This window comes from Colius striatus, chromosome 1, assembly GCF_028858725.1.
Source record: "Colius striatus isolate bColStr4 chromosome 1, bColStr4.1.hap1, whole genome shotgun sequence".
Classification (NCBI taxonomy): Eukaryota; Metazoa; Chordata; class Aves; order Coliiformes; family Coliidae; genus Colius; species Colius striatus.
Window position 1 is genome coordinate 76,821,530 of NC_084759.1, and position 12,280 is coordinate 76,833,809.

The 12,280-nt window shown below is 43.2% G+C and overlaps 1 protein-coding gene across 2 annotated transcripts in view; it reads right to left on the reverse strand.

The window, feature by feature from the left end:
* GPM6B (glycoprotein M6B) overlaps positions 1-12,280 on the reverse strand; it is a 108,702-nt gene continuing 96,422 nt past the window's right edge. Inside the window, exons 3-7 of one of the 2 annotated variants that reach the window (XM_061998878.1) lie at positions 9,686-9,842; positions 6,411-6,582; positions 4,407-4,480; positions 3,844-3,909; positions 1-1,492 (exon numbers count right to left, since the gene is read on the reverse strand). In XM_061998878.1, the coding sequence (XP_061854862.1) occupies positions 1,343-1,492; positions 3,844-3,909; positions 4,407-4,480; positions 6,411-6,582; positions 9,686-9,842 (619 nt within the window). In that variant the 3' untranslated portion in view covers positions 1-1,342. Of the gene's footprint in view, positions 1,493-2,970; positions 3,216-3,843; positions 3,910-4,406; positions 4,481-6,410; positions 6,583-9,685; positions 9,843-12,280 lie in introns of those variants that run through there. The other variant, XM_061998886.1, reaches the window with a different exon arrangement.

Consider the following 12,280-nt stretch of genomic DNA (forward strand, 5'->3'; position numbering starts at 1 on the left):
ACCTGCCTTCTCTCTTAATACTGACTTGAAGGAATTTGTGCTTCCTTTTGTATTCAGCAAACAGTCAAAAACTATCAAACCACACGTCAGCTTAACATGGGTATGACTCTAATATTGTAGTTTTGCAAACAACTGATGTATTTTTACTTTCTCCCCCCACCCCCAACATTTATTTATATATATATCATATAGAACAAACACCAAATATACCATCACTAATACTCAAGATATCACTGAATGCTTCTGAAAAAAAAACAACCCCAAAACATTAATTAGAAGGCAGACTTCTATGGGAAATGACTTTTTAAGATGGCACCAGTTTGTTGGTTTTGTTTTTTTTCTGAACACCACGTTTTCTTAATATTCTAACCGATTTGTAAAAAGGAAAACACGTAAGCACTGACTAGAAATTTGCTAAGCACCAAGATAAGAGAAAGGTGGACATCCTGTGTTCTGCTTTTATGGCTGTAATATTTATTAGCTGTGTAAAAACCCTGCGAACCTGGCTCATCCGCTCAGTTGGAATAGTCAGACCAGTGTCATTTTAATAAGGTAACACTTTTCACTTACTTACTTAAAATGTAGGATAATGGTCTCCTTGCCACTATATAAATGCAAAGACATTTATAGAAAATAAATATTAAGGCAAAGCTGACATTTATTTTCAAAGGAGGGGGATCATTATCCGGATCCGGGGGATCTACATTCCGTTAAATAGGTAATAAAAAGGTTAAAACTCGGGGCAGGACTCGGGCCCATCTGCTCGGCTGCTGCATCCTCAACGAGCCCAGCCTGAGAGGGGAGCGCTCGTAACCAGCCCCGGCGCAACCCTGGCAACTGCACTGCTGGCGCTGTGCCCCGAGCTGACTGACTGACTCACAGCTGTCTGTCAGAACCTCTGCCCAGCCACGGGGTCGTTTGGTTTCTACAAGAGAGACTTAAACCAGGCGCCGTCCCACGTGCCTTTTGCTTAAGGTCTGTACAGAGAGCTGCTGCCCGCTGGCCTGGAGCACCTGCGGGGGTTTTGTGTAGGACGTCATGCTGTAGATAGAATGCATCAAATATTAAACACCAAAAGTCTCTAAGAAGAAGAATTTGGTCACTTATTTTAAGTGTTGCCTTTTAAAATGCCTGGAATAAAACCTCCATTCTCTGTGTGAAAAAGGACGGAAGATTACCCGCGGGAAGGTTTCCCTATGAAAGTGTTCCAGGAGCTGGAATGTGAAGCTTTTGCACTTCTCTCTAATTTTGTTTGGTAGACACACATCGGTACTGCAGAGCAGCTATTTGTTGATTTGTCAGAGCTACAGAACTCTTCTGCTGAATTACTGTGGAAAAACATTTATGTGTAAGAATTGAGTTGCTCTTTTGACCGAGACTGGATATCCTGAAGCTCCTGCTCTTCTTTTGCTTTGATATCTTGGTAGGCCTGCATTTTGCTGGCATCCTTTAAGTAGGCCCAGTTAGAAGACAGTATCATGAGGAAGTGGATCTGGAAGAGAAGGGTGAGCATGATGGCTAGTGAGCATGTCAAGAGGCAAAGCAAGCTGCTAGTCAGATTAATAGACGCTCTTTACGGTAACGACCAAGAAAAACAACAAACCAGTTACTCTACGTTAATAAGCGTGTTCTGTTATTAAAACAAGCACGGGGGGCTATTTTCAAAGACCTTTAGAATTCAGCATGCCAGTACTTCAGTCAGTTATTCACAATTTAGAGAAAGTTAGTACAACAGTCACAAAATGAGCTAACAGAGTCGTATGGATCAATTAAAACGCAGAATGGGGGGAGGGGGAGGGGGAAGCGGGGGAAAAAAAGCTGTGTACGTGGCAACGGATGTGATCTGTAAACTATGAGGTGCTCAGAAGAACCGCTTGCTACGGTGCCGGTGGTGATGCACGTCCAAGCCCAGCTCCTGGGAATTCTTTTTTTGTCCCCCAACAAGCAGATGAGAACTCTACCCTCCCCCATGGAAAAAAAGCCTGAAACTGTCAACAGTTTTATTTCCGTGAGCAAGGCTACATTAACATATCAAAAAATTAAACAACAAAACATGAGTCCAAAACTAAAGCAAAAGCATGCAGTTTGGGGGTTAAAGAAGTCTTCATCATATAGTTTTAGAACTACTTTTTAAACTTCCGCCGTCCAACCTCAGGTGAAGAGTTTTTCTATCACATGTAGCGACTGCTGCTTCCTTTTACCACAACTATTATTATTGTGCAGCTCTCTTTTTTTTTTTCTCTAGCTTGTGCATCCATCTCTTCCCAACTTCTCGTCACCGTGCTTCATGCAACAAAATCTACATCTGAAAACCCCGATTTGCTTCTCATGGTTTGGGATTTTTTTTAACCCCAACAGCGTGTCAAAGGGTCTCTATGATCCATGCATGGTTTTGCTTCGGGTGCAGTCAGACTTACAGTCGTGAGATCTGGCTACTGAGAAATCAGTTACTAAAAAGCACAGGCCATACAAGAAAGGGAGCTACTTCTGTGCCGTTTCTTACTAGTTCAGGGTCCAAAAGAAAGAACGTGATTGTTTTACGCGGAGCTAATGCAAGGACAGATTTCCTTCTGGAGACAGCGTGATCTGGCCGTTACTTAAAGATGAAGCGAATCATCAGTTTTATCATCTGTGCACTGGAAATGCAAAGCTGACTCACTCGGCCTGCCTGGGCCTCCTGGTTTCTGCCAAAAGAGACCGGCTCTGCTCTACTGTTCCTTTTGTATCATCTAGATTTTGCACACTTGGGGCGGGGGGGTTGCGTTTGGCTTTCAGGATGAAGAATAAATTAACAATTCTGACCCTGAACTGTTCCAGTATTTGTTTGGGAGATGGCTCTTAGAAAGCGAGTAGAGGCTTAGAGAAATGGAAACATTTCCCCCCGCCCCCTGTCAGCAGGATGCCAGGTAACACACCCCTACAGTAACTGAATCCTCTCGACATGAAAAAAATAGCCAGATCTCATCCACATCACAGTTCATATACAAGAAGTCATTTTTATTAATCTGATAGGCTAAATGGTGCTTACTGAAGCTATTTACAATTACTGTAACAAAAGTCAAGACTTTTAGCCTAAGTGTGTCAGTGGTATCTCAAGCTACGCAACGCAGCTCTTTTACTGGGCTTAAGGCAATTTAGAATTTAGTGCAGCAATCTTCCCGACTCTTAAACTTCAAAACAGCATAGTTATATGTAGTAGCCATCATGTAGATCAGCTGGTGGAAGAGAACAAAATACAGGAGAGTAAGATACAACAAGGTGACGGCTCAAGCCCGTTCGGGCAACTGTCGATATTCTTACAACAGGTGTTACACTCTTGAGGTTCCTCTGGGGTGAGGAACTCGCCATTTATCCGGAGAGGGTGACCTGTGCACAGGCCTAAGGCTGCTGCGACAGAGAACAGCGAGGGGGACGCCTGGAGCTGGCCAAGAGGAGGTTAGGAGAGGGAGCAGCGGGAGGAAATGCGCGAGGCACCGGTCAGGCTGCCTGGCTCCGAGGGGAGAAAAACGAGAGGCCGCAAGCGATGCATCAGAGAAACTACCACAACGGGAGGAAACACGGAAAACAGGAGCAGGGGGTAGAAGTGTGATTCTCAAAGGACGTGCAAAGAATCTTATTCTAAGGATGGGGGAGGTGGATTAAGATGACTTCTTAAGGCAAAAGCTTGGGACCTGTCGACCTGTAACGATCAAACCACAGCAGCAGATAACGGTGATTGCAGCTCGCCCTCTCCTTGATGCCTGGCATCGCTCTTATTTTTAAGACACGCAAAATTTAACCTTAAAGCAGCTTAAGCCTGGAAAGAATGTGTTAATGCAAGAAACAGCAACAAAAGCTACCCACCAGCGCTATGACGGTGGCACCAGCTCCAGCGCAAGCCACAATGAACAGGTGATAAGACATGTAGAACTAGAGGAAAAAGAAAAACCACACATGAAAAACACCAAAGCAATTCAAGATGGTATCAAATGCACTTCAACTGTTCTACAGAATAAGGGTAACAGACATGTCCATCTTTGTGGCAACATATTCAAAGCTTTAGAAAATAAAAACGCTCCAAAATAACTGCCACTTTTTGGATGGCCTAACAGAATCGTTTTGGCATTGCGTTTAGAATCATAGAATGGTAGGGGTTGGAAGGGACCTTTAGAGATCATCTAGTCCAACCCCCCTGCAGAAGCAGGTCCACATAGACCAAGTCACATAGGAACGTGGTCCAGGCAGGTCTTGAAGACCTCCAAGGAAGGAGACTCCACAATCCCTCTGGGCAGTCTGTTCAAATCCCTCTCTTTACACTGTTAGTTAGCACTTGTTTTTTTTCCCAGATCCTGGCGTATCAAGTTATTTATTACATGATGCCCAAGTGACTTGTAGGCAAAAGCTGCACACAGGTTACACTTCCTTACCTCATTTGTGTTGCAGATGTTCTCTAAGATCGGGCCACAGGCTTTGCCAGGTACAGCATTCCAAGGGATAATACCTGAAACACCACAGCAAAAGAAACCACTAATTTTAGCAGTCAACACACGCTTTTTCTGTTCCTCTCTCATCTTTTCTACCCACTCGCCAGTTGTGTTCCCATTCCGGGCATCCGCGTGTTGACCAGCACAGCTCTGAGTTGGCTCCCTCGAGTCCTCCCTCTACTTATACTGAGGCTCACTGCCAAGGCATGTTCTCAGATGTGGTTTGCCCATATGGCAGCCAAATGGTTTGGTTGGGTTTTTGCACTTCAGGTCCAGTCACATACTGCCTACTCCCCCACTCAGCGCTGACTGGAAGGGATAATCTGCATCCTGGAGATACTTTTGGCACCTTTTGGGATAGCACTTACTAGATTAAGTTCTACTTGAACGAGTAACTACTGTAGAAGAGTGTGAATATGGAGCTGGAGGGAAGAATTACAGGATTCATTCTGTTTCAGTTCCAATAGATAGAAAAGCATTAAGTGAACGCTGCTACAAGAAAACTTAGTGTGCTGCACCGCACATAACTCCCAGTTACTTTTCTTACGTGATGACTGAAAACCTGAAAAGTCAACAGGATCTAGCAGATCTAAAAATAAGCTAAACTTTTAGGCCTGTAACAGATGCAAAGCTTAAGCAAAAGCCATCTGAAATGGCAGAAAACAACCAGTTTTGTCTCCCTGGTATAACTGCCATTTCAAACTCAAACTGGTTGGAATTTGCAACTCTGTCAGGGCAGGTCATTGAAATTATCTCAGGATGGTGTGGCCTTCCAAAAGATTTTATAGGCTTTACTTTAAAGCCAGCTTCTCTGCAACTGCAATACACACTTGAAGCCCTTTAGCTACTGCTTCCACCCAAAAAATGTGAGGACAGTTCAGTGACACAAGCTGCCTGCTAAGGAGCTGCTCCCTGCCGTCACTCTTGAAACGATTTTACTGGTGAGAGGAAGAGTACAGCCTCACATTTGCTGCTTGTACAGCTGCCAAACAGCATGGGAAGCAGCGAGGTGGAGGAGCACTTCTTTTCCCTGCACTCCAAGGCATTGCTGCCGAGGAAGAAGTCTTCCCAGCCTCTTGCTGTCAGTTGCTAAACTAAGATGCAAACTTTTCACTGATTTGGGACTTCTTGCTTTTAAAATGATTGCATCTTCTCTTCTCCTAATGGACTTACAGCCCACATGGGAAAGTAAACCCAAGCTTTCTTCCCATCTCAACTCTGAACCCCTTTCCTGAGCTCTGAATGACTTAGTCCAAAGGAAGAAACATTCCTAGAAAACGGTAGCTAAAAGGAAACCAAAAGCAATAGTGGCAAATGCTCTCCTGCACAAGGGAAACCGAAAAGATTAACTGCAGAAAAAATTCACCTTAAGGAATGAGTTACTTGAAAAGCTTGACCCTGTTTTAGGCTGTTGTCCCCTGTTCTCTGCTACCTGCACCCTCCTCAGGCTTCTGTGAGTCACCAGCAAGCAGTCTTAATTCATTAAACAGTTAAGGCAGACCCCTGATTGCAATTCTTTTGTCTTTTAACCAAAAGCAATTGTTAGGGCAAAGTTCAGTTAACTGCATCTTTAAATGTAAAAACCAACTTTTTGAAAGGGAAGAATATATGTAAATATGGGTACAAAGCCCAGAATCCGGTTATCCATCTCTCAGCACTGTTTCCAAGAAGTTTATTTTGAGGCTGATCTATTTTTAAACCTAATATCATAGTATTGGAAACCGCTACAGAATCCTTTTAGATAAATGACTTCCCAGTTCAGTTAAATTGATTGCATCTGGAAAGAGATCAGTGCAATCTGAATTAATTAGAAAAGTAATGGCACGTTCAGAGACACGAGATGCTGCTTTTTTGCATTTGGTTCATTTGCTAAGGCTGAGACAAAACTACCCAAGACGCAGACCAAGGAGAAAGGGTAAAACACTTAATCGCGATTCAAATAAGTACCGTATTGCCTGATATCCACGCAGATCTGGTCCCCTGGAACTGTCACATTTGTCTGAAGAGATTTGATGACTTCGCAAGTTGACCATATGTTATAGAACATAAAGACAGGCACAGCAGAGAAGCCAAAGACCCCAAGCCAGGCCACTCCAAGCACATAGGTGAGGAAAACAAACTGGACAGAGAAAACACACGCACTTCACGTTTATTCTTTGAAAAGAGTACTTGCATTTTTTTTTTCCTTTAAAAACGCTTCAAAGCAATCTTCAAGCATACTTTCGAGAAACCAAGTAATACAACATTCCATTTCTGAGCCCAAATTAAAATCAGCATTCTTGTTGCTTACGAATAACTTTGGGAGTTTAAGTGCTAGTGAGAAAGTAAATCAGACATTTCCTTTTCCCTCGGCCTGCTTGAGTAACCAGCTTGACCTCCTGAAAGAACAGTCCATTAATGTCTCAAGATTCTCAGCTAAGCAGGGAAAACGGTTGTAGGCTAAAACCAATAAAATGACAACAGAAATCAATTTAAAGAGGGTTTGTTATGTTGGGTTTTTTTTTTAAATTAACTGTACCATAACAACATTTCTGTACAAGTTGCAAACCAAAACAATAAAGTGAATCGGTGTTCTCAGAGTCCTCCCATGCTCCCCAGTTTGCTGAGATTAGTTTCAAAAGTAATGTCTGAGAATACCCATTTTTGAAAACGTACCATGACTGTTACAGCAGGTCAGAAAGATTCAGTTGACTGATACCCGTTGCCAAGAAGAAAATCAGTTATTTCCCCTTAGAGAATCAAGGGTTTTCCATTGAAATTTGCTGGTTTGGGTTTGCTCTTTTTGATTAAAAAATCATCAAGTGCCCTTTCTTTGGTAAGATTGTAACGTATGTCAGTCACTGCTTTGGAAATCTCCAGCATCTCCCTCCCACCGGATCTCTTCCCTTTCCCCTCTCTTTCTAAGGTTTATGTTGAAACAGGAGCTCTGGCATCAGTTCCTAGCTCCTTCCTGGTAAGACGAGGATTTGGATCTTACTTGGAAAGCCATTCCATCTTGTGTTTCCCCTTTTACTGTTACTTCACCGTAGGTGGACTAGAAAGGCTTTACTTCCAGGAAATCACAGATGCTGTACCATCTTACTTGCAACTCATGTGCCAGAGAAGAACAGCAAGGATGGGAAAGTGCCTGGAGGGGGGAGGTGGCCTCAGCCTGACCCAGAACCGAGGGATTGAACTAAGATTGCAGTAGTGGAAGGTTGCAACTGTTGCAAACGTTACAGCAAAGGCTGGGAGAGGTTTTACAGTCAATGAAGGTTGTGTAGGTGCTTCCAAACCTGAGGCCCATAAAAAATCCAGTTGGCCTTTAATTTATACACAACTGAACTGAAATACCCTATTTTGTATTAGCTAGTGCCACACATCAACCATGTATGTTTTATGTGAGAGCTGAGAATTCTCTCTTTGGATTTTGGTAAGGAGCAAGTGGACCTGTTTAATGAAAGGATTCCAACAGACACAGAAAATGTGAGCTTGTGTACGTGTGCGTGGAAGTGTGCACGAGAGGAAGTACACAAAGCCTTTAGCTCCTAAAATAGGCAGGAGAAAACACATTCGCTCTCACATTTAATGTGATAACTGTGGGAAATGGCTATTCTGCATTAGCACAGTCAACACAAATAGTTTAGGGAAGCTGGAAGTCAGTCTTCTGTAAGATGGAAGGAACTGCCGTTCAGAACTTTGCTCAGTAACATAACAGAGGAAGAAGTAAAGGAGCTCTGGATCAAATATGCCTATATGTCCAAAAGCCTGCTGTCCATACCTAGCTGCAGCCACTAGCTTTGTTAAGCTATTACACCTCCTTCCAAACCTTGTTTGAAGCCTGGTGTTTGAATCACCTCTACCGCTACACAGGGGCATGCAGGCATTTTTACACCATGACTATCACCACCAAATGCTGATGTATCTTACCAGAGCTTTGAGCTGCTTCTCAGCTACTAAATTCTCTCCTTCACTGTGCAGACAAATATGGGCAAACATGACAACACTTCCTTCTGTTGTATTTCCACGTGTCACACTGCTACTTGTACAAGCAGGTGACAATCGTGCGCCTGCAACTGCACAAGCTATGTCTGCACTGAGATGCACGTATGGGTGTGTTTCTACTTTGTTTTTAATCTTTCGAAAACACTTAGTTTTGGTCATCAGTGAAGAGCACACTCACTAAAAAAGAGTAAGCAAACAGCTGCTTAACTGGAAAATGATCAGATGTCTTCTTTGAAAAATTCAATAAGTATCCAACAGCACAGTGGAAAATTGCAAACCCTCTTGAAAATAAACACGCATCTCTTTTGTATTTGACCAGCTGAAAGTACATGTTTTTTAAGTACAGGATATAGCTTGTATATTAAAATTCAAGAATCACATCAAAAGCCTCTTCTCTTTTCACCCACACTTTCCCGTGGGCGATCTGTCATACTGCTTAGCTTCCTCCATAACTATGAGCTTTGAATTCAGATTTTCAGAAATAGCTTTGAAATCCTGTCTCTGAAACATAGTTATGTTTCTCCTCTTACAGAATGTGCCCTAGGGGGGCCAACGTGGGTGAGAATCTGAAGTTTTATTTTTAGTTAAACTTTGTTTTAAATTTCCTTCTAATACAGAAGTATACTGCAAGGGAGATGGCTTGTAACTTTAAGGCTTTCAGTGTTTCAGCTTTGCAAAAAAGGCTCCCTATCATATCTATATGCCTTTTGCCATCTGCAAAAGCAATATAGCAAGGCTTGATTCAAGTGCACAAGATGTTGTGAAATTTCACTCCTCACCGTTTGTCTGAAGGACCCAGACATCCTCAAGCAGAATCAACTATGGAAGTCAGAGGCATTACAGTTTATTTAAACAGCTCTGCAGGCCACAGCCGTTTTGCAGCCTGCCTTTAAGCACCACTAGTGTGCTCCATGTTTAATAGCACAGATTTCATTTCGTCTCGCATCAAGTGTTTTAAAATTCGCAGCCTGCATCGACTCAGTTCAGATCTGTGCACTTGGCTTTGTGACTGGGGTGCCCACAGCAGCACCCTGACAGCCCATCGGCAGGGTTTGGATTGGATCAAGCATCCTCTAAGTTCAAAGAAGGACCAGCAATGGGGAATGACTCTGACCACCCATCAAGGAGCTAAAGAAAGAAGGCAGCAATGTATTGTTATTCAAAGACATGGAAGTCAAACCGAGGCCAATGGGACTTGGTGAGCGAACACGACTATTCCCATTTCTGCTGCTACTCACCATTCCACTGATGCAGCGGCCACAGGCTGTTGTTTTGAATTCGCCATGAAGCTCCTTCACAGCACTTGTTGTATAAAAACCTTCTGCCAAAAGGATTATTCCATACAAGAAGAAAAATGATGCAATGCCATAAATTACATACTGCATTAGCTGTATCCTAAAATGGAAAAGAAAAGAGGTGTAATTAGATTTCAGTCGTAGAAGAACAAAGTCAGTCCTCACAAATTATAAGAGGTAGATAACTCCTCTTCTAGAAAGAGAGTGTGAGGCTCCTTAATGCATGTTAAGAAAGCAGGCTATAGGAGAGCACTGGTCTGACACTCCTGCTTCTATGGGTGAGCAACGGTGATGTGCACTGCTCTTGCATCTGCTCCACCGGCCCCTCTCTGTGTCGCAGTTCTTACCCTCACTGGAACTAGACACCAACTCAGGGAGTATTTCATGGGAGACATCACAGGGTTTTAAAGTGGTAAAGCCTGGAGCTGAACTACCGGCTGAACTGTCAGGCTTTGTGGTGATTCCTTTAGGTTAGGGAGGGGAACCAGTCCCTGAAATTGACTGTTTCCACCTGTAAAATCCAGTGAATGTATGTTTGCAAAAATTTGCAAATTCAGTGATACTTCTCTGATATGAAACTCATAAAAAATACAGTGGATTCTCCCGAGGAGGAATGGTTTCCACTACAGCCTAGGAGGGTACTTCCAAGTGAGCATGTAGTTTCAGTGCCTTAAGTCACAGAAGTGTTGAGCTCCCTAAAATGCAATTAAATTTAAAAAAAATGAAAAAAAATGTAAATGCTTCTACTTCAGGTACTCCAGAACTGTCCAGATAAAGAAAATTGCAGGGCACATGACACACGCACTTCCCTCAGATATCATTTGAGAAAGGTCTTGATTCCTTAAAAGTCTACCATCTACAGTGACATCCTTATGGTATTTTTACTCTGGCTAGAATAGGTAAATGGAAATAATAATTTCTCAACATTACCAAACAGGCTCAGTATCTGAACCTGTTTGTTTTGGAGGAAGCTAACACCATATCTTTCATGCAACATTTCTTCTGATCCCCATAAGTCATACATTGTTAACAGCACAACTTCTCCAGAACTTACATCTTCTTACAAGCAATTTGATTGTTGGGGTAGTTATTTTGGATGAAGCTATTCACAGAACAGAGATGTTAATCTGGTACATCCATACTGCTAGTTTTCTAATATAATTTTCCTTAAATGTCTTTTTTTTTAAATTCTTACCATTCTCTGCTAGCATTATCTTCAGGGAGCATTTGCATGTATTACCTTAAAGAAAACTGATCACTACCATTTATATAGTTAAAAGTTATCCAGACAGATAGCACAGCCCTTGCATCAAAATAGCATATTGCTCATTTGAAATTATATGTGGGATGTGTTATGTTTATTTTCCAAACTGATTAAAATTATCAGGATAAATCTGTTGCACCTGTGCTGTAAAGCATGAAGAGATTCAGTCAGCTTTTGAGAGAACACAAGAATTCATTTCAACATCGTTAATAGTCTAGGAGGCACTCAATGAATGTTACCATAAATCAGTAACATGAAACTTGGTTAAAAATCCACTCCACAAAGGATGCCCTACTAGAATATTTTTTTCTCATTTATCTTATGTCTCTTTGGCCTTCAATTGTTTGTCTCTTTCCAGCATCTCTTCTCCCTTGCCTTGTTAGATCTCCACAGAGCCTAACAATTGCACATTTCCCCAGCTGCTGATGCTGACTTGACAAGAAGTGCTGTCATCAATTCTTCAAAATTTAAAACTTGCTGCCTATTCTGGCTACCTGGGTAATCTCTTGCAATTTATGCTCAAATACAATGTCTGATACAAGCACAAGGATCTTTTGTTAGTCGGTCACTGAAGAACAGCTGCTTAGTTTCTTGCTAAATTTTCTGGGTAACTACAGGGCCCCTGTGGCTCACACACAATAAGAGCTGGGGACGTGGTGCCCAACCACAACCAGGTCCCATACATGGGACCCTGGTGGGGTGCAGTGCCACAATAACATGGCAGGTCAGGGCACAGGGGATCTTGCAAGGGGGTGAAGCCCCAAAATGGTGCTGTGGGTCTGGTCCATGCCAGCTCTCCCAGGGGGAGAGCAAGGGGCTATCTGTGGGAAGGCTCAGGCTGAGTGCATGGAATCTGGCCCACAAGCACGTGCCACGTGGGCCTCCTTCACAGACACGCATGGTCTGCACAACAATCCCTGCCTATGGTCCTTGGGTGGCCTTCAGCAGGTTTCGGCTGTTGTTCCTCACACCACCTCTCTGCCCCTCTCAAGAGGCCTGTGGCCAGTAAGCAGCAGGCAGGACACCAAACCCAGGCACAGCCAGCAGCCTGACACTGGTGTGCAGTTGTCCTGAAATGCAACTTGAGAAAAAATCCTCCCTGCTTCCAGACAAAAGCCTTTCCAAAGTCTGCCAGTTCCTGTCAGAGGGGCAGCAGAAGGCCTAGCACCTTTGGCCCACTGGCTCACAGCCTGGGACCTGCACCAATCTCAGAGCCAAGGAGAACCAGATACTCGCGTTGGCATGGCTGAGCATGGGCCCTGACACAGGCCGTC